This window comes from Furipterus horrens, unplaced genomic scaffold (genome assembly GCF_987537825.1).
Source record: "Furipterus horrens unplaced genomic scaffold, mFurHor1.1.pri manual_scaffold_11, whole genome shotgun sequence".
NCBI lineage: Eukaryota > Metazoa > Chordata > Mammalia > Chiroptera > Furipteridae > Furipterus > Furipterus horrens.
Window position 1 is genome coordinate 8011618 of NW_028327181.1, and position 21520 is coordinate 8033137.

The 21520-nt window shown below is 44.7% G+C and overlaps 1 protein-coding gene across 1 annotated transcript in view; it reads left to right on the forward strand.

The window, feature by feature from the left end:
* FBXW8 (F-box and WD repeat domain containing 8) overlaps positions 1-21520 on the forward strand; it is a 108762-nt gene that overhangs the window by 36413 nt on the left and 50829 nt on the right. Inside the window, exon 5 of the mRNA XM_090290620.1 lies at positions 9221-9378. Within this exon, the coding sequence (XP_090146746.1) occupies positions 9221-9378 (158 nt within the window). The remainder of the gene's footprint in view (positions 1-9220; positions 9379-21520) is intronic.

Genomic DNA, 21520 nt, shown 5'->3' on the forward strand with positions numbered 1-21520 from the left:
TAAATTGTGTGGCAGTGATTTTTGGTGTCGGTCCGCCATTATCTATGAGAACTTTTTCATCACCCTCAGGAGAAGCCCAGTCCGTCCTTTAGAGCCCAGCCTGAGTCTTGCCCCTCCTGCAGGTGTGTGTAGCCTGTAGCCCGTTAACCCCCCAGCACCACACCAGCACCTGCCCTTCTCGTAACGCCAGGGAAGGGATCGGCTGCGGCTCGTGGGGCAGCGAATTGCGTGGCTTCACAGTTTCCCCTAAACACTTCGGTTTTATGTTGTTTTAACTTAACAGCTATGTGTTTTTTTCCAGTTTGTAAGCGTCTTTTAAAACTGGAGGTGGCATATAACATTTCATTAAATGCCCGTCTGCTTATACATCGCTTCGCCTGAAGTAAGCATTAAAACTCGGGGCGCCCCCACGCAGAGTGGGCCCGGGGTTGCCTTCTCCCGCCCGCGCTTGCCACGCCGGCGACCCGTTCATTCTGGCGTCCTTTCAGTTTTTCTTCTGTGGCCCATGTCTGTCTTTTCTCTTAAAAATAAAAGCAGCAGTGAAGCTATGTTGTTTTTGTAAAACTGTTAGAAAGCGGAGAAGAGAAAGCTGCCTAAATCTTAGCGTGCTAACAGACCCCATTACAGTTTTAGGTTTGTGGGGCTTATTTTTCAGTAGGCTTTTTAATACGTATTTTTTACACAACATAATCATAGCCTACATTACATATTTTGGCTTCCCCCGCCCCACTAAACTGATGAAGTTTTTTTTTCATGTTATTACGTACTTGTCATTACATTCTTTGATTTGTTGCGAAAGCTCCTAGGGTATAATTATATCCTAATTTCCTTATTTCTCTTAGTCATTTTTTTGGTGCGTTTTGTTGTCATACAACGTGACTATTTTCTGTGTAGAGGTTTGCAGCGTTTTTCCCTTTTTAGTGCTATGAATCTTCTTCATTTAAAGGCTGTAAAACACATGCTCATTATAGGAACTTTGAATTCCATAGAAGTGTGTCAACTAAAGGGTTAAAGTTCTTCCATTGTCTCCCCCCCCCCAGTCTAATTGCTTTCATAGGCTAGAGTCCCATAAGTGGAAACAGTGGATTTAGAAGAATGAAGTTTTTGACTTTCCACATTAAATTATTTTCAATTACCTCATAATCCTCAGCTTCTTTCTAATTTGACCGTTTGGTGTGAAGTCTGTCAAGCCTGCTTCCCTGAACGAACCTGCCTTCTCTCAGTGCCATGAATAACTGGGGTACACGCCCCTTTCTTGCTCTCCAGCCTTAACTTCCTGCAGCTTGGCGTCCACCCCAGCCCCTCCACCGAGCCACACTACCAGGTCCCACGTGGTCACGTCCCTGGCAGCCCCTTGGCACTGTTGGATCTCACTGACCGGACCCCTCTTAAAATGTGGAGACCATGTATCAAGCACCTTGGTGCCCCCAGAGCCTGACACCAGTCCCAGCACCCAGGAGACTTTGAGGGGCATGTGTCTGGAGGGAAAGCTCACACTTCTGAGGCCCTGTGGCCCGCCTGTGCTCTCCGGTGGTCCCTTCACAGTGAGACGCAGATCCCCAGAAGATCCCCGAGCCCGTTGTTTCTTTGCTGGGTAGGTAAGTGGCATTCCTTCAGCTGTGACTAAGTCATTCAAACACAGCTCTTACTTGGATTTTCTAGCTAAAATTTCCCATCTCTTTAACTGGAGGAAAATTTGTGTTCCACAGCCACCAGTCTCGGTACAATAAGCCACCTGTCTGTTTCTCTCCGAGCTCAGCTCCGGCCGCATTTTCTCTGGGATCTGCTGTCACTCCTGCAATACACCGAGATTCGGCGTGTGCTTTCCTTGTATCGAGGAAAAGAGATGTTATCTCGGAAGTTTGCTGATAATAAGTGATTACAAAGTGTGGTTTTCGTTCGTTGGCTTCTTCCTTTTATTTTGGTTTTTGTGGTGACAGCTCTGAGAATTTTAGAATGTTTTTCAAATTATGTTTATCATTGAGGAAAAAGCAGAAGAGGCGAGGCTAGGAAAGCATCCCTGGCCTGTCCGTGGGGCCAAGACTGGTCTCTTGCGCTCCTGTTGCACTGTGGACGTGAGAGAGAGCTGAAAACAGATGACATCATGAGTTCAGAAAGGTCACATTATAAAACCTGGGATGCGGGTCTAGGTATAACTGGCCAGAAGTTTATTTGCTTTACTGCCCCCTAGTGAAGGAGAGCATCTCAGGTGAAACAGCAGGGGACAGTCAGAGCGGGCGCTCCGGAGGCCGTGTGCTCACCATGAAGCTGTTCGCTCCCCAGAAGCTTCTGTCGGGCGCCCGGGAGTGTGCTGGTGCTTCGCAGTAATCCCCTCCTCACCCTCACTTGGGCTCCTCCGCCCTGGGCCCGCGGCCTGCGTGAGAAAGCACACTTCTCTGTTTGCGTTCGGGGGCCGGCTCCCCCATCTCTGGTGTACAGAAGGACCGGGCACCCTCTCTGTGCCGAGGCCGTCCTCGGTGCTCCTAGGTGCTTGTCTCCCTGGTGCCCTTCGCTCCGTGTGATCTGCCCCCAGGCCTAGCCCCCGCCTGTACTGCTACAGCGACGCATCCGTGTTTCTCCTCTGCCAAGTGTGCTTGGAGAGGAAAGTGTGTTATTGAATGTGGCAGAGTATTAGCTCTCTTCTTTTGCAAAAACTTTTCAGTTGTCCCCTTTGGTCGCATGCATTTTCCTCCACCTCCATTCCCTTCGAGGCAAGCGTGTCCAGGTGGGCACACATCAGAACTGTGACCCCTCTTTAAAATACTTTTAAATTTATTTATTTTGTGCTGTGAGGTATACATGCTCTTCTGGCTGCCGCCCGGGCTTTCACTGAGTCGAGAGGGTTTCCAGTCTGCTGTGGACATGAAGCAGACTTCTGAGCTTCTAGTTTCTATGTGCAAAATCTGAAATCTGAGCATCTGGTTGGTTCAGTTTGCCGCGTGGCACTTACAGTGCAGGTTATCCTTGTTTACCATTTAGAACTGTTAGAAAATGTCAGTTCAAACATAGGTGTGCATCTAAGATAACTTGCAATACCTTGGTTTTAGCCATTTTTTCTCCCGTTATGCCGGTAATTTAAAATGTGCCTTTGTATGGACTATGTACCGTGCTGAAATATGGCTTTGATCTGATTTAGTGTATATTTGCCCTGAAATTTAAAATATTTTATAGTCAGGGGCTGAAGACCTCAGAGACGGTGTTTTTAATATTCTGCTAGTGTCCTGTGAATGTATAGAAAATGGATAATATGTAGGATACAGACGCTTTTTAAGTACAGACTGGTGGTAAAAGTTGAGTTAGACAAACGTCACCCCATATTTATACTTACTAAGGACATACTTTCTGTCTTTTTCCTTTAAAGAAAAAACTTTTTCTCTTGACAGTTTCCCTTTCAACCTCATTTTATATTGATTTTGTGCTGCTGCTTATGACATTGAGCCGTTTCCCATAAGGAATTTGATCATTACCCGTTAGGGACTTCTTTTTAAAAATACTTTTAAATTTATTTATTTTCTGCTGTGAGGTATACATGCTCTTCTGGTAAATAAGTCTGAGGTAAGATATTGATAAGAGCCTAGAGGAGAGCATTACACTTCTTTCATCCTTAATGAAGGAGCTCCAGAATATCCTTAATAAATACTGGTGAACTCATGGCTGCATTTACCCATCTCTGGTTCTCCAAGGAATAATGGGAAGGGCCACAGCTACAATAACTCTGCATAATCATCATTGACTCTGGCTCTATTGATTGTGATTAACCAAGATGTATGGAAAACAGTTTTAAGTGTGTAGTGCATGTATCTCGTAAGGTCCATTAAGATGTTCATTATTTTTCAATTGATGTGCCTTAAGCTGCACTTGATGTTTGCAGGAGTGCATTTCCACAGAAAGACTGCACTTTGGGATTGAGTTCATTTTGTTAATTGCATAATACAACACAGTCATGTTTCATAGAAAACAGTAAATACTCTTAATTTCATTGATTTGTAATTTTTGGTATTAGTAACGAAAGTATGGAGTCTGTGAACAGTTCTTAAAACTTGCACATGTTAAGGGAATAAATATCTCTTGAAATGTGGGCGCTGTACTTGTTTAGGGGCCTCTGCCTAATTGCTCTGCAGGCTTTAAACCACTTCATCTTGTACGTTTAAGTTGGTCGCTTCATTCCTTCAGCGTTTACAAGCGCAGGTGAGTGCTGCAGACACAGCTCTTGCTCCTGGCAAGGACAGTCCTTGCTCACAGCTGTCTGAGGGACACAGTTATAGGCAGCTACGGAACGGCGTGGGGGGTCTCGAGGAGGGCACTGGAACACCCTGCAGGGGCACCCCATGCGGACTCAGCCTGGGTCTCTCCCGGCTGGTCTGGAGGGGTGGTGAGGGGTTGGCCGGGCACAGAAGCAGACAGCTTGTACGTGTGCTGCCACTCCTCACCCCAGGCTGTCATTGGGTGTTGACGGCCCGTGGTGGCGCTTATTGTTTTGGTGACCTGGATGGAATAGAGCTTCAGAGTCCTCCTCCACACGGGGCAGCCGCTACCAACTTCCTGGACCTGACACACCAGTGAAACCATTTGCTGTTTCTGGCCTGAGGCCTCATAACAAGGCTCCTTTTGGCTGCTGGGGATACCTGAGCAGAATGGAATTGTGACTTTGTGCGGGGTGGCTGCCTGAGTGTGGCCACCGTCCCATGTGTCTTCTTGCATCCCCTGTGTGGCAAGTGTATGGGAGGCCCCGCTGCACCTGCCAGCCACACCTTGTGCCCGCACCCCGAGCTTTCTGTGGCCGGCTTCTTGCCTTCCAGCTGAGACAGGGGGGTAGAATGAATGAGGTACTGCAGGACTTACAGTACTGTGTCCTGCAAGCCTGCGTCGCTGTATTGGAAACAATAAGTTTCTTAATTTCACTTAAATGGGGATGGTTCTTAAAAGCTGTGTTTGTTTATAGACTGTCGTCTGAAGAGGTGGAGTGGCTCTTTGGTTAAGCAGCAGATTGAAAAACGCCCAAGAACCCGTTTTGATCTCAGCTGTGCCACTAACATGTTTCTTGTGACCTTGGATAAGTCACGTAACCTTACGTCCAGCATTCTTAAATCAAAACTGCCCCCTAGGTTCTTACGAAGAGCCTGGAAAAATTTTTTTAGCAAAGAAGCACTGGCACCTGGAAGCAAAGTGGGACCATGCCCCGATCTCCGTGCCCCGCCCCCCACCCCGTGCCAGATATTTATACCCTCAAGAAGAAAGGTTAAAGGTTGTTTTTAGCTGTGTGTCTTATTTTTCTTCCGGGCTTTTGGTCCACATCAGTAGTCTGTTTATGGGAAACATACTAGTTAATGAAAGCTTTTTGATGATAAATCATTTTAAATTGGCAATTGCTCTGGCGTGCTGAGCTCTAGAGAGGCAGTATTCCCATTCTTGCAACAAAAAGTCAGCTGTGGTCTCTGACCTATTTATTTGGAGGTAAATGCAGCCTTGCCAAGCGTAAAAAAAGATGGAGAAGGCACACAGGTTCACTGGCCCGTGCCATGGGCCGGGACATCTTCCTCGTTTGGAAAAGCCTGCTGCTTCGGTTTTTCTCTAGTGTTCTTACATCAGCTCACACGTTGGTTGCAGTTGTACTTTGCACAGGCACTAATTAGAGAGCCATCAACATTGGGGTCCAAAGGCTTACTGACAAAGCAACTGTCATAGCGGTGTCTTAATTGGTTGAGTGTAATTGTCATTAGGCAGCAATAAAGACATCTGGAGCTCTGGAGGAAAATCAGCCTTTTTCCCCCTACCTTGCTTCATTATCTGTTCCCGTTTCTCCTGGCCAAGGGTGGTAAGTGCTTTTAGGTCGCGTTTAGGGGTGTGGTCCAGGCCCCTCTGCCCCGGTCAGTGCTTTACCCGTGCGAAAATGTCTGTTTCTTTAGCGTTGAGTTCAGTTGCTGCTGCTGTGGTCGCTTTCACCACGTTAGGTTTTAGAACCTACGGCTGAGTCATCACACACGACCTGCGGAAACAGGCTCTTTAACTCTCTGTTCTCGTCATAAAAGAGACATAAAGTCTCTCATATCTTGTTTCCTGAGTCATTCATTTCACAGCAAAATGTTTGCGTTATCATGCTCTTTGGCCAAGAAGAATAGCTCATTTAAATGGATTTCTATGGAAAATTTCATGTTTATGGAGATGATTTATCCTGTGCTTTAATTCAGATATTTTAATCAGTTTGGAAATACCTGCAAGAAGTCTAGTGCATATTGATGTGTGTGTCCTGGGTGTTTCTCAGATCGTTGGCACTGGAAGGTGGGCAGTAGACATGAAAGCAGGCGCCACGCAGACCGCGTGAGTTGTTACTTGGCGGTGTCTCCTTTCAGTCACTGCTTACCTGTTGTGAGCTGTGCGCATGGCACTGTGATGGCTGTGGCCTTGAGATCCGGCCTTCATGAGGGATTTACAGTCAGGGTGAAGAGACATCACATGTAGCGTGAATGCCATTTCTTCAGGTGGGGCATATACAGTAGGGAGTCAGAGAAGGCTTCATGGAGGAGGAGGGCCTTTGCCGGGCCTTGAGGAGTTGGTAGGCTTGGGGTAGGTGGGAGGTTCTCAGCCTCGGCCGCACATTGGAGACTTTGATGCCCGGTTCCACCCCCGGAGAGTCAGATTTAATTCATCTGGGGTGGGCTTGGATATTGGGAGTCTTAAACACATCCGAGGTGATTCTGTAACGTGCAGTGGAGGTTGGGACCCACTGGCCTGGGTAGTGAGGCAGGAAGGCGCCGTGCAGACCATGGTCTAGTGTGGACGGTGAGGGAGAAAGGGAGGGAGATTCGTGGAGTCGAGTATTTTTGAGGAGTGGGCTTGTGCAGGGTGGACTGAAGGTGGGAGAGGCTGCTGTGGTACAGCTGTGAGGGGCTGGGGGGACTCGGACTCAAGGGGCGTTCCTGGCGCTGTGAAAAGAAAGGGCACGGTGATTGGAACGTACCGAGCAGAGTGGGTGGTGGGCAAAGAAGAAACAAAAAAACCCAGCCCACTGGCAAAAATAAGGAATTCAGCAGCAGGCGAGTTGGGGGTGAGCTGAAAGTTTTGGAGGGGAGCATCCACTTAGCTTTGGACACATGAAGACGCAGCGAGTGGGACCCCTTCACGGGCGACGAGGCTTGGCAGGAGCCCATCAGAGGCTGAGTGAGGGCCCTTCTCTGTGGCACCCCCGCCCTCACGCTCCTGCTGCCCGCAGGGCGCCTCGGCCGCTGCTGGGGGATGCGGCAGTTTTCTGGGTTTTGTTGGCTCTTGCTTTACCTGGGGCCTCTCATGTGAGGGGGCCTGGGGCTGGGGTGGGGCTCGGCCACTGAAATCCTCTCCTCTGTGCCCTCTGCTCCCCACCACGGCCCCTAAGGGCTGCCACCAAGGCCCACGTGAGGACCACCGGTGTGGCCCCCGCGCAGGTGATAAACAACAGCGTGACAGAGCCTGACGGAGAGGAAGGACCTTTTCCTGGTTTGCGCACCTTTTCTCCGAGTTCCTTCGGTCTCTGAGCCCTCAGACCCCCTTCCTCTTTCTTTCACTCACCCCCTCTGAGTTTCTGAAGGACGTAGCCATCCTTTTCACCCCTTTCCTGAGCTGGCCAGTTCCTTTCACTTAGAATTTGATCTTGAGAAGCTACACGCAGTCTAGAAATCCAGACCTGTTTTCTCTGTTCGGTGTCTCTAGCTGAGCAAGTGGCCTTACTCCAGGGGTCCCCTGAGTCACTTGCAGGATGTCAGGGGGAGGCCAGAAGTGTTGGTGCAGTGGGGTACAGGGCTCGTAGGGGGCTTCTTGTTCAGGGGGGCCATCTGGAACACCGCCTGGAAGGCCTGGGGGCCCGCAGCGCACTTTGGCCACCATGCTGCCACCGTCCGCCCTCGCCCGTCCGTCGCCAGGCTCAGTGACACCCGTGGAGGGAACGCTTCTGTGTCCTGGGGGGTCAGTGGTCAGACAGAGGCTCGTCGTCCGGTTTTCTGTGTGTCTCTTATTTGGCTCTCAGATGCTGCCTGCAGGGAGAGAACTGTGACAGAATGACCTGTGACTTACACAGCATGTGCATCTGCTGTCAGTCAACAATTTGAGAGAAAGGCTGCTTACTACCTTCAGTGAGTGAAGCGCTCCTGAATCGGAGTATTCTTAGTTTCTTTATTAAGAAAACTCATGCGAGAAACTGATCTTTAACTACTTGATAATGACTCGTGCCCCACGTTTCAGTAATTAAATAAATCTCAGGTTATCTTGTTCCACTCGATGCTTTTAACGTGACGTCAAAGAAACCTGAAAGAACAATGGCGCGGGCCTGCGAGGACCGGGAACCCTGTTAACGTGTCTGCCTGTCTCTGTGTTTGAGTGAGTCCATCATGAGACCGTTAAAACACTTCTAACATGCCTCCCCACAGTTGATTTACATGTTGAATCGAACCCCGGGTAGCAGATGTAAGGAACTCGGCGCAAATGCCCCCGTGGCAGGCAGCGAGCGCACCACCTCGTCGTCTGGCCCGCTCGTTTTCCCGGTGGCCTTGCGGCGGGGCAGGCCCTGGCCCTGCCTCGGCTTCGATGGAGAGCGTCACGTGTCGGAGTGGTGGCAGTCATAGCGGGGAGCGAGGGCTCCTGTGTCCCGCGTGGGCAGAGCTGGGAGTGCCACGCGTTTGAGCACGGGCTTTTCGTGAGAAGGCAGCCTTTTCTGGCTGCTGAAGACGAGACCTAATTGTTTCAGCAAATCAGTTAGTCTTCAGGGACTTTAATCAGTCAAATCTGATGCATGGATGAGGGATTAGAAAGCTTGTGCCTGTAAGACCATTAGTCCTTAGTTTCTGTCCCCCACCCCCACCCGTCTTTCTTCTGCATTTATGTTTGTAAATACTGTGGCTGCTACAACTTTCTGCTAGTGATCTCTTTACTAGGAGACCTTAAGGTGGCAGATGGGTTATAATAGTGTAAAAGGAAAAACAAGGAGATCTTGATACCCAGTTTTTTCTAGTCCAGTGTTCTCTTTTGGACTTGTCAGCGTCGCGCCGTGAGGACGTGAACGGTGCTCACAGCCCTCCTGTTACCCAGCTGACACCTTCCCCTGTCGGAGCTCCTCACCGAGACAGGGCTGCAGTGGTGCTTCCACACCGACTACACTGGACCCCTTTGTTGTTTTACGGCTCCCCCCCATTTTCCCCACTCTGGCTCCGCTCTCCTGTCTCCACTTGGAACCGACTCTGTCCTTCTTTTCCAGATATACATCAGGGGACGTGCGGGTGTGGGACACCCGCACCTGGGACTACACGGCCCCCTTCCTGGACTCCGAGTATGAGGAGGACGAGCCTGGAATGCAGCCATATGTCTCCTTTGTGCGGATAAACAGCTCGCTGGCGGCGGCGGCTTATGAGGATGGTGAGTAACCGCAACCCTCCTCCCTGTTAAGGGAAAAAAAGCTTTACAGAAATTAAGCAGCTGTGGCCGCGCCCCCCCCCCCCATAATCCCTCCACACATACACGTGGGCACACACACATGTTCACACACATACACTCATTCTTGCCTTTATGTGAAAAAGTTGGCCAATAATCCTCAGTGCGTTAGTAGGCATTGGAACACAGCACCCATTAAAGCCGGTGCTTAATTCCTACTGGAGCTGCCGGGCTGGAGGTGAGTGCCAGACACGAGGCCGGCCAAGCCGTCTTAAGCAAATAACTTGTTTGGTGTAAAATATTAAATATACTTGGCCTCCTTTTCCTTTAGTCTCTGCCTAGTCCAAAGGGAACAGTAAAAAGGGGTAGACATAGATAATCTATCGACAAATATGGAAACAGAAAAAAAAGTCCATGCCTACCTTTCCCTGGCACTTCCATCCCACACACGATAATTTATGGTAATGTGCTGTCTCTCTGGGACTGATTTTTGTGTGTGAGCAGCTGTGGGTTACAGATGTAGGTAAGAATAGTCTAAAATACAAACACTCAGCAGTGTCTAGCTAATAGGAACAGTAGTTTCGATGGCCTTAGGTGTCCCGTACTCTTACCTTGTGCTCCTAACTTCCATTATAGCGTAAAGTCCGAATTTCTGAAAGCGGTTTCCCCACTCGCCTGAAAGTTGGGTCACCAAATATTTCAGAACGTTGGCGCTCCTGCCGTGGCGCCGCTGCCAGCCGTCACAGTCAGAGTAGCGTTATCGGCTGGCTCAGACAGACAGACCGTGGTAAAGCAGGTGATGGGGACTTTTCTATCCATATGCCATTGAAAAAAATAAAAATTAGGCATGAAGTCCTAAAAAGTTTCATTTTATTATTTTAACAACATGAACCCTGTTCTTTTGACTTGACATGAGTAGACAACATCGATGGATTTTTTTCAGCCTCTAGAAATTTAGCTGAGCTGGGTTTCTTTTGCTCTGTGCCATTCCGTGTCTGTTTACTGAGAGCCTGGGTAGACTGCATGTGAGCAGCCTGAGGGTGTTCGCTGCTTTCCAGATTATCGATGAGCCTTTTTTAAACGATGATGCAAAGGTTGTAGTACTTTTAGGTTAGAATCGTGCAGTTTTAGAATTATCCAGTAGCCTCCCCTGCCACGCTCATCATTGTCTTCAAATGGGGAAACTGACCAGCAAAGTGACCAGCCAAGCGATTTGCTTGAGGCTGAGTCATTAGTCAGTGGTGAGTTCAGAACTGGGATTGTTCTCCGGGGCCCTGCGCGGTTGTAGCTGATCATATAAGTGTCAACACAGAGCCGCTCACAGAAACGTGCACCTGACGTATCTGTACCCCCGTGCCTGAGGCCTTGTGACCTTGAAAATACCGCTTGGGGTGACGTGCAAGCTGCGCGGCAGGTTTTATGTTGTTGGCCAGAATTGTCTTTGTCACCCCCATCCCTTTGTGGCGCAGAAACATTGGGGAACCATATAGATATGATAGAGAAACTCGTCGTCGTCGTCGGCAGCCGTCCGTCTCGAGAGACGATGGTGTAGCTTCATAAGAGTCTATCTGCACCGCCGAGGATGGCTGTGCAGTCCGACTCGGGAGTGACACGGTATCTGTCTCCTCCTGTGTTGAATCGACATCTTGCGATGACACTGGAGTGTCCTCTCCAGTGAAGCTGAAGCTACAGAGCCTGGGCAGGGTGATATGGAGGGTCTGCTGTTGCCCAAACTACTTTCTTCCATAAATAATTGGCACATAATTGCCGAAATATATTTTAAATACTTGGTTTAGAAAATTCACAGTTAGAATTCTACAAAAAGGTGTAAAATGTAAAAGAAAATGTATCCAAAAAGAAGTTGCAGTGTTCCTCCCCGTCCCTCTTTCCCAGGCCCCCCTCACATTTTACACGTAGGTCCTGCTCTGCGTGTTTTTCTGCACCTTGCCTTCTTCCCCGACCACCGCATCTTGGGGTCTTTCTGTCTTAGCCCTCACAGGTGAGCCTCATCTCTTTCACCTCTAGTATCGCATTATGTGGCTGTGCCGTAATTTACTTATTGGGGCCTTTGGTGAGGCACATTTGGGTGGCTTGTTTTTATTATTAAAAACACTGCCGCAAGCAATATCCTTGAACAAATAGGTTGGACCTGTGCGCGTCTATCCATGGGGTAAGTGACTAGTAGTTACCAGGTTGGAGGCTGCAGATGCTTTACATTTTAGTAAAGATGGCCTGATTGCCCTCCAAGAAGGCTCCACTGGTTTATAGTCCGTCTCACCAAAGTGCATGAGAGTGACTCTTTCCTCGTGCCTGTCGGGTAGGGGGAAATGGCCGTGCACTGCTGTTTTTGTTTGCTTTCCTCTGTAAGTGTATACGAATATCTTTTCATTGTGTTATTAATAGGGATTTGTATTTCTTTCTCTGCAAATTGCGTGTTCCTCTCTTTCCCCATTTTTCTTTGGGTTGTTTTCTGGTTGAAAAGAAAGGACTAAGAACTCTTTCAAATAGCTTTTTAATTTGTCATTTATTCTTCAGTGGACTATGTTTATAGTTTATTTTTCTAGGTGGTAGTTGTGTGTGTGATTTAATTTTTTAATCCATAAAGGAGTGGATTTTGGTTTGTAATTTAATGCTTTTGACTAATTAAACATTTTTAGGGATGGAAAGTCAAACTAATACAAACAACTAATAACACAATGAACATACTGAGAAGTCTTGCTTCTATTCATTTTTGTCCACTTGATTCTAAAGCAGCCATATATTTTAATTTGTTGTCGATCTTTCCAGTTTTTCTGCATTGCAAACATAAGCAAATATGAATATCAACTTCTTATTCCCCCTGTTTAAAAAAAGATGACCAACTACCATGTACTGTTCCATAACTTGGCTTCTTTTCACTTAATGACATATCTTTTTTTATTGCATATATTTGATATATGAGATTGTGTAAGTTTAAGCTGGATAATGTGTTACTTTCATACATTTATATGGTGTAATATGATTGGCATTGTGATATTTATTATATTACATAATTATAATATGATTATGTCTAACTTCATTATACTATGCATTAGAACCTTACGGCCCATTTACTCCTTGTTACAAGTTTGTGCCTTTAGACACCATGAATCTTTTCCTCTGGTAACCACTATTGTACTGTTTTTCACAGGTTTGACTTTAGATTCCACATGTAAGTGATCATGCAGTACCTCTGTCTTTTTCTGACCTATCTCACTTAGCACAATATGCCCATGGTTCATCCATATTGTCGCAAATGGCAGGATATTGTCCTTTTTCATGGCTGAGTAATACTCTGTTGTACGTGTACCACATATCTTTATCCATTCATCCATTGGTGGGTATGTGGGTTGTTTCCATGTCTTGGCGGCTGTTGTGAATAATGCTGTGATGGACATGACATATCTCGAAAGTTTGTCCATGCCGGTTTGTAGAGAATCTGCTTCTTTTCCATCCCCACACAGTACTCCACTGTACAAGGACGGTGGTTTCGTTACACAGCCCCCTACTGAGGAATAGGGTATCGTTTCTAGCCTTTTGCTGTTACAGTGTGGTGGTGGAAAACCTTGTATGTGTGACATTTCGTGTCAGTGTAGGAAGGATAGCTTTCTGTAAAACTGCAGATGGGGTTGTATTACTTTGCTCTCCTACCAGGAAGGGATGAAGGTGTGCTCATCCCCTTACAGTTTTATCAGCAAAATGTTTCTCATTTTTAGCTATTTGTCCCTTTGATAGATAAGAAATGGTACCCAAATGTAGTTGCAGTTTACAAAACTGTGAGGTTTTTTTTCACATGTGCACCTGCAACTTGTAATTCTTTTCTAGATTTTTTGTATTTAAATCTTGATCCATGTAGAGTTCATCCTGGAATAGTATGAGATATGATTTGAGTATATCCTATCTCCAGCATTTCTTTTTAGAAAGCCCATCTCTACCTCACTGGTTTGAGGTGCTGCCTTTACAAGTTTTTAGGTATGAGTTCTTTTAGTATTTCGGTCTGTTTCCGGATGTTAAGTTCTGTCCCAGCTGGTCTGTCTAGTTGTTCACATTTACATCATCACGCTTGTCATTCGTGTCCTTTTGGGGTTTGCGTCATCCCTGGTCATATTCCTACTCGAGGTAAAATCTACCCTAGCTCCATGGCTGCATGTTTACCCTGAAATCTTTGGTTTGCCTCAAACTCCTTTTGGTATTGGGATTGTTTCTTCGGTCAGAGTTCTTGTGTTTTCCTGCCTCTGTGTCCCTCGGAGCGTGTTCCACCACTCTGATTGGGGTTGTTACTATTTCTGAGATAAACAACAACTTCTCACGTTTCCCCCAGACCTCAGGTGGCATTGTCTTTGGTTTCACTTTGGTTAACAGATTGCCGCTGTGATATTTATACCAACGTATTTGTGAGTAGCTACTTCTGGGCAAAGACAGATTGGAATAATCAAACGTTCCCCTTTATGTTGCTCCCTTCCAGGAGCCGGGAATAGGCACTTCTTAGGCACAACAGGGCAGAGAGGAAACCTACCTGTGGGGTCTGCCAGGTAAAATCTGTAACGGAGCCCCACAGAAGAGAAGAACTAGGTAATAAAGTGAGTTAATGAACTTCAGCCCCTGGTTGTGCCAGAGGGAAGCTCTGTAGCCGCTGAGCCCCCTTGATGGTCTCCACATGCAGGAGTCAGGTCCAGAGCGGAGCCGGAAACCGCTGTGGAGAAAGCGGGCCATCCCTGCGTCCTGGTTAGCCTCCTCGCCCTGCAGGAACCCTGCACCCCCACCTGGGCACTGAGATTTGGCAAGGTGATCCACAGTTGTGATTTTTTGAATTCCAACCCACTGGCCTCATATTTCTTCTGCCTTGTTTCCGATTGTCAGCGCTGGCCACCCTCCAGTTTGATTTTACCGCTAATTGTGTTGCACGTTACCGCACCGAAATGAATCAAATCAAAATGCTTTTCCTGGAGCATTAGATAAAGCAGGCGAAGGTTCTGAGTAATGAGCAGATGCTGCTAATGCAGGGACAGTGGGAGACCTTGCCAGGCCTCCATCTGCTCCATGCTCGCCTGCCTCTGGCCTTCAGCCACAGCGTTGGGGAGCGGCAGTGTGCTGGAAACCCGCTCCCTGCTCGCAGGGTCTGTCTCGAAAGCTCACTCTTTGGAGAGAAATGAGATTACACAGTTCTTAGGTGCAAAGAAGTTCTTACTTGTTTCCCCTCCGTGGGGACAGGAGAAACAAGATCCGTGCGTGTTAGCATGTGGGAACCTAGATGAGACAGCCAGCAGTCAGTCGTCCTCCTCTGGTGCCATCAGCAGGGCAGAGCGGCTCACCCACTCCTGCGGCGCTCCCAGTGCCATTGTCTGCCACACACGGGCTCCATTGTCCAGGACCACGCTGCGCTGCGCGGGAGTGACTGATTTTTCATGGACTGACATGTGCTAACAGTGGATGGAAGTGCGTCTCTTCGAGCTTCCCTTCAGCAGTGACCAGTAGGACAGTGTTTTACTGAGGCAGCTCCGGAGACTCGTTTTATGTTTCGTGAAAGATCAGCTCTTGATCACTTTGCTTATGTTCCTTGTTTGTATGTGGATGATGCCATTTGAATGTAATGCCCTAACCTTTGAATGCAATATTCAGTCCCCTCCCCTCTGCAATCAAAATTGAAGTTTTGGAACTGGATTATTAACTTACTGAAGGATTGCTTGGAGATGGTTAGGACAACTGGCTTTGAATTGCAGAGAATTTTGGTGTGGCTTTCTTTTTTTTAAGACTTTTCTTTTCTGGTCTTTTTTTTTCTTAGAAGTTTCAGTCATTGGTTCTTGCCTGAGACCTTTGCCTACTGTGCCTAGTTTTAGAAGTCTTACGTAGACTCTCAGTGAACAAAACAAAATGAACAACTTTCCGACAAAAATCAAAAAAATACCAAATATAGTCCTTTTAAAAGATAAGATGCATTAATAAATTTAAACAATTTCTTAACACTAGGAATGCCCATGTTTTGAAGCTGTTCAAAGTGGAATTAAAATTACAATGCAGAGCTCTGAACTGAGAGGCTTCTTTCTGCATTGAGGAACTATTTTTTCAAGCATGACACTTTTAAGGTGACTTCCACTGGTATGGACCAAGGCGTTAGATCTCATAAGTACGGAGGAAGTTGCTGAATAAAAATGCTTTTTAAAAAGTTTTTCTATTCTCAGTAAGAGGAGCTTGAAATTTTATTTGCTTTACATAGGACAATGGGTTCTCAAATGGGAGCCCACAGACACTGTTGTGTGTGTGAGATCTTAAGGAAAAAATGTAAAATTTGTGTTTTTTTATGTTATTCTAAAAATAGTAAAATCAATCTGGATCTTTTGACCTTGTAACTGAACCATGCTGTGGTGTCTCAAATTTGCATTTTGTAGTAACAGGCCGTTGGCACCAAGAGAATTACCTATATGCCTTTTATTTTTATTTTTTAATTTTTAAATATATGTTATTGATAATGCTCTTACAGTTGTCCCAATTTTTCCCCTTTTGCCTGGTACCCTCATTCCCTCCAGAAGTCCCCTTCCCCTTAGTTCATGTCCATGGGTCATACATATAAGTTCATTGATTTCTCCATTTCCTATAGTATTGTTAACACCCCCCTGTCTATATTTTGTACCAACCAATTATGCTTCTTAATCCCTGTACCATTTCCCCATTTCTCCCCCACTTCCCCCTTGCAGCTGATAACCCTCCAAATGATCCCCATACCTATGATTCTGTTCCTGTTCTGGTTGTTTGCTTAGCTTTTTTTTTAGATTCAGTTGTTGATAGTTGTGAATTTGTTGCCATTTTAATGTTCGTAGTTTTGATCTTTTTTTTTTTTTCCTTAAATAAGTCCCTTAACATTTCATATAATAATGGCTTGGTGATGATGAACTCCTTTAGCTTTATCTTGTCCAGGAAGCACTTCATCTGCCCTTCTATTCTAAATGATAGCTTTGCTGGATAGAGTAATCTTAGTTGTAGGTTCTTACTTTTCATCACATTGAATGCTTCTTGCCAGCCCCTTCTTGCCTGCAAAGTTTCTTTTGAGAAATCAGCTGACAGTCTTATGGGAACTCCTTTGTAGGTAACTCTCTTCTCTTGCTGCTTTTAAGAATTTCTCTTTATCTTTCACCTTTGGCGTTTTAATGATGATGTGTGTTGGTGTTGTCCTCTTTGGGTTCAACTTTTTTGGGACTTTGTGCTTCCCAGACTTGTATGTCTATTTCATTCACCAAATTAGGGAAGTTTTCTGTCATTTTTTTCAATTAAGTTTCCAATTTCTTGCTCTTCCTCATCTCCTTCTGGCATCCCTATGATTCGAATATTGGTACATTTGGAGATGTCCCAGAGGCACCTTACGCTATCCTAATTTTTTTGAATTCTTTTTTTCTTCTTGATGTTCAAGTTAAATGCTTATTTCTTTTTTATGTTTCAAATCATTGACTTGAATCCCAACTTCATCCCCTCCACTCTTGGTTCCCTATAGAGTTTTCTTTATTTCACTTAGTGTAACCTTCATTGCTTCCTGGGTCTTTTTTATTTTCTTGCTGTATTAATGAGTTCTTTGAGCATCCTGATCACCAGTGTTTTGAACTCTGCATCTGATAGGCTGCTTATCTCCATTTTGTTTAGCTCTTTTTCTGGGGTTTTGTTCTGTTCTTTCATTGGGCCATATTTCTTTGTCTCCTCAATTAGGCAGCCTCTGTGTGTTTGTTTCTGTGTGTTAGGAAGAGCTGCTTTGATTCCCTGTCTTAGTAGCATGGCCTATTATAGAAAGGTACCTGTAAATTGTGTGGGACGGACCCTGAGGCAATCACCAGGGCAGCGCAACCCGCTCCACTGCTTTGTGGCTCTGTGGACATAGGGGGTGGGGAGGCTCAGAGATGGGACAGTGCCGCTGCCTGGCTTCTGGAGGTTTGTCTGGCATTTGTTCTGTGCAATTGGCAACCTTCCAGCTGTTGCCCTGGTGCTAAATCCCAGAGGGGCGGGTCTGCATACATTTTAAATTTTAAGTCCATGCGGGCCCATTAAGCTGCATCTCCTGAAAATCTGATAGTTTCTTCAGCTGCTCCAACCCTCACTGGTTTTTACAGCTAGAAGTTATAGGGATTTATCTTCCTGGCGCTGGAACCCTGGGCTGTATGGTCTGGCCTGGGACTGGGATTGCTCGCTCCTAAGGTATCCCTCCTGATTTTTACCCACCACACATGAAGGTGGGATTGCCCATTCCGCCAACACCACTTCTCTATGCCACACTGCGTCTCTGCCCTTCTCCATGTCTCCGCCCCTTGTACCCGTCTAATGAGTGCGGCTTCTTTAAATCCTTGGTTGATGGACTTTCATACAGCTCGATTTCCTGGCAGTTCTGGATGTTATTTGTTTTGAGGTCTAGTTATAATTCTTTCTGTAGTTGCAGGAGGAGGCAACACGTGTTCCCTACGCCTCCAGCTTGCCTGGAAGTCTGCATGCCTTTTAATGCTTTGATTTTTACACTGGGGGGTGCACAGATGAATTCTTAGAGGTCTGCAAGCTCTCAGATTTGAGAAGACACCAGAGAGGGGAGTTCTCATGCAGTAGGTGCAGAGTAATACATGGTCAATTTCTAGTATAACTGAAGTTTTGAAATTATTAGTGGAAGTAATGTGAAGTCATTTTTTTTCATGCAGAAAATGTGGCATATTGAATTTATGATAAAGGTTTGGTGTTAAGCCTTTGGCTTATTGGATGATTGTACTGAAAACTAATTTTTAGTAAGACACAGTGTAATACATGAATTCAAAGTAGCTGTCCTGTCTTATTACAGTTTAAGCTTAAAAATGAAAGGAACAGAATATTGCACAGGAAATTTTGGGAAGATAGCTGAGATTCAAGAAATAAATTGCCCAAGTTCTTAATGTACCTAATGAAAAACAAGCGTGAGTTTGTTTTTTTGGAAGACAATAAATCAAATTTTAAGTCAGAGAATTTAATTTCCTTTTTGATATTTACCATTTTGGTTGTAGCATTTATTCCATTCTAAACCCTAGGGCTCTTATAAAGCAGGACTAAATATTTTTATGGGATGTATTCTTGTTTTAAAAGCAAAATGTACCTTCCTTTTTACTCCAGAAGCCATTAGGCAGGCACGTGGAGTAGGAAGGCGGCCCAGTGAGGCCAGGGACAGGAGGGGCAGGAGGTCTGAGTGTTTGGGGGGTGGGCAGCAGACAGGGGGATTAGGTGGGTACCTAGGCTGAGGAGGACGGGAGCCAGTTTTCTTGCTATTGGAGAAGGGAGGTACAGATATGGAAAGGGGGTAGTCAGAGTGAACCTTGTGGGGCCAGAGAGGAATACGAGGTGTCTGTAGAAGGCATGATTTTCGGTATAGACGGTCAGAGAAGTAAGTAGAGATGTGTGTGTTTGTATGCACGTATGTTCATATATGTTCTAGCTTTGCTTGATGAGAAGCTGTAGAAGGAGCAACTGCTCAGAAGGAGCGAGCACACCTAGGGCTCAGATCTTGAAAGTATCGCTCTCCACTAAAGGGAGCCTGAAGCTACTGGCAGAAATGGCTAACTCTAGGCCTGAGCAGGGAACTCTCCAAATACTTGGAAATTAAACAGCATACTTCTTCTAAATAACAGAAGAATTTAGGAAATATTTTGAACTGAATGAAAATGAAAAAGTATATCAAAATGTATGGGATGCAGCTAAAGCAGTGCTTAGAGGGAAATTTATGGCTTTAAGTGCTTCTCTTACAAAAGAGAAAGTCTCAAATCAACATTGTAATTTTTTAAATTAAGAAACTAGAAAAAGAAGAAAAAATTTAAAAATAAGTGGAATCAAGTAATAAAGATAAGAACAGAAACCAGTGAAATAGAAGAGAAAAAAATACAGAAAAATCAGTAAAACAGAAAACTGGTTCCTTTAAAAAGATCAGTCAAATGAACAAACCTTAGCCTGAGTGATCAGGAAAAGAAAGAAAACAAAAGAAATTAATTACCAGCATCAGGAATGTAAGAGAGGACATCATTACAGATGCTGGGAAAAAGGACTATCATGAAATATTTCAACAGCTTGATGCCAGTAAATTCAACCAGTTAGACGAAATGGATAAGTTGATTTTTTGAAAGACACAAACTACCAAGAATCACTTAAAAAGAACTAGAAAAACTAAATAGCTCTATTTTAATTTAAAAATTGAATTTGTAATTTGTAAGTCTTACACAAAGAGAGCTGCAAGCTCAGTGGCTTTCCTGGTGAATTCTACCAAACATTTAAGGAAGAACTGATGCCCACCTTATGCACTTCCATAAAATAAGCCAGGAGGAACACCTCCCAACTCACCTAATGAGGCCAGCATTACCTTGATACTGAAACTAAATAAAGAAGAAAAATAATAACTGGTACATAAAAATAAGTAAACTACAGATTGATATTCCTCATGAATATAGATTTAAAAATCCTCAATGGAACGTTTTAAAATTGAATCCTGCAATACATTAAAAAGGTGATATATCATACCCAATTAGTATTCATCCCAGGAATTCAAGGTTAGTTTAACATTTGAAAATCAGTCAATATAACCCATTATATTAATAGACTATAAAGAAAAACTATATGATCATCTCAGTGAAACAGAAAAAATGACAGAAACCAATTTGTACTCATGATAAAAACTCTTAGCTAATTGATATAGAAGGGAAATTTCTATTTCTGCTTGAGAGGACCTATGGAAAACCTACAGCTAATTTTATATTTAATGGTAAAAGACAATACTTTCCTTTTAAGATTGAAAAGAAGGCAAAGATGTTCTCTTTCACTGCTGTTATTTAACATTATACTTGCCTTACTATTTACTGTAGTAAGGCAAAAAAAAGAAATAAAAAAGGCATACAGATAGGAAAAGAAGTAAATTGTTTGTAGATAAATTGTCTGAATAAAATCCTAAGCAAGCAACAAAAACATTATCTTTAGCAGTGTCACTGGATATGAGGTCAGTATGTAAAGATCAATTGTATCTCTTCAAGTTAGCAACAAACAATTGGAAATTGATACTGCATCAAAATATAAGATAGTGGGTGACTAATTCAAATTATGTTTGTCCTGTATGCTAAAAACTATAAAATATTCCTGAGAGAAATTAAGGAAGGTCCAAATAAATGGAGAGAGTTGCCGTGTTCATGTATGAGTGAATGCTGTTAAGATACCAGCTCTTCTCAGATAGATCTAGAGATTCAATCCAATCCCAGTCAAAATCCCTGCAGGCTTTTTGAGGAAGAAAATGATAAGCTAATTCTAAAATTTAAAATCTAAAAGAAAAGTATAGGCCAAGAATGGCTGACAATTTTAAAACCATAGTATAAAGTGGGAGGACTTACCTTATCTGATTTCAGATTTACTGTAAAAACATAGTAATCAAAACTGTGTGATACTCGCATAAGGATAGACCTATAGGTCAATGGAACAGAATTAAGTCCAGAAAAAAGACCCACCTAATGACTCTTTACAAAGATGCCAAAGGAATTCAATGAAGGAATGACAATCTTTTCAACAAATGATCTTGAAACAAGCAGGTATCTCTATACCTTTTCCTCCCCATCCTGAGCCTTCCTTATACTTCATGTCATGTGAAAGTTAACTGAAAACAGATTACAGACCTAAATGTAAATTTTAAAAATCCATGTGGAAGTGGACCCACACAGCCAAAACCATGCTGTTCAAGTGTGTCTGTGTATGTATAATTTGGTACTGTTCTCAGTTTCAAGCATCTATTGGGGGACTTGGAACATACTCCACATGGATGCGGGGGGCTACTGCACTCGGAATTGTTCCTCTTCCTCACTTTTAATTCTGCTCCCAAGCAGGACTTAAAGACCAGGGTTGTGCGGTGTTCCACAATGGAGTTCCTGGGTGAGCAGCTCTCCAGCCTTCCATCCCAAGGCTGGGAAAGGCTTTTCTGCATATTTTTAACAGTTTGACTTATGACCTTTGAGGTGAAGACCTGGCCTTGCTCATTCTATTTCCTAAGAGTTATAAGAATATGTTGCGCTACCCTACTAATATTGAGCAACAGCTAGTGCCTAGATTTTGGTTTCTAAATATTATTAATTCTTCAGTAAAAGGAACCAAGGCT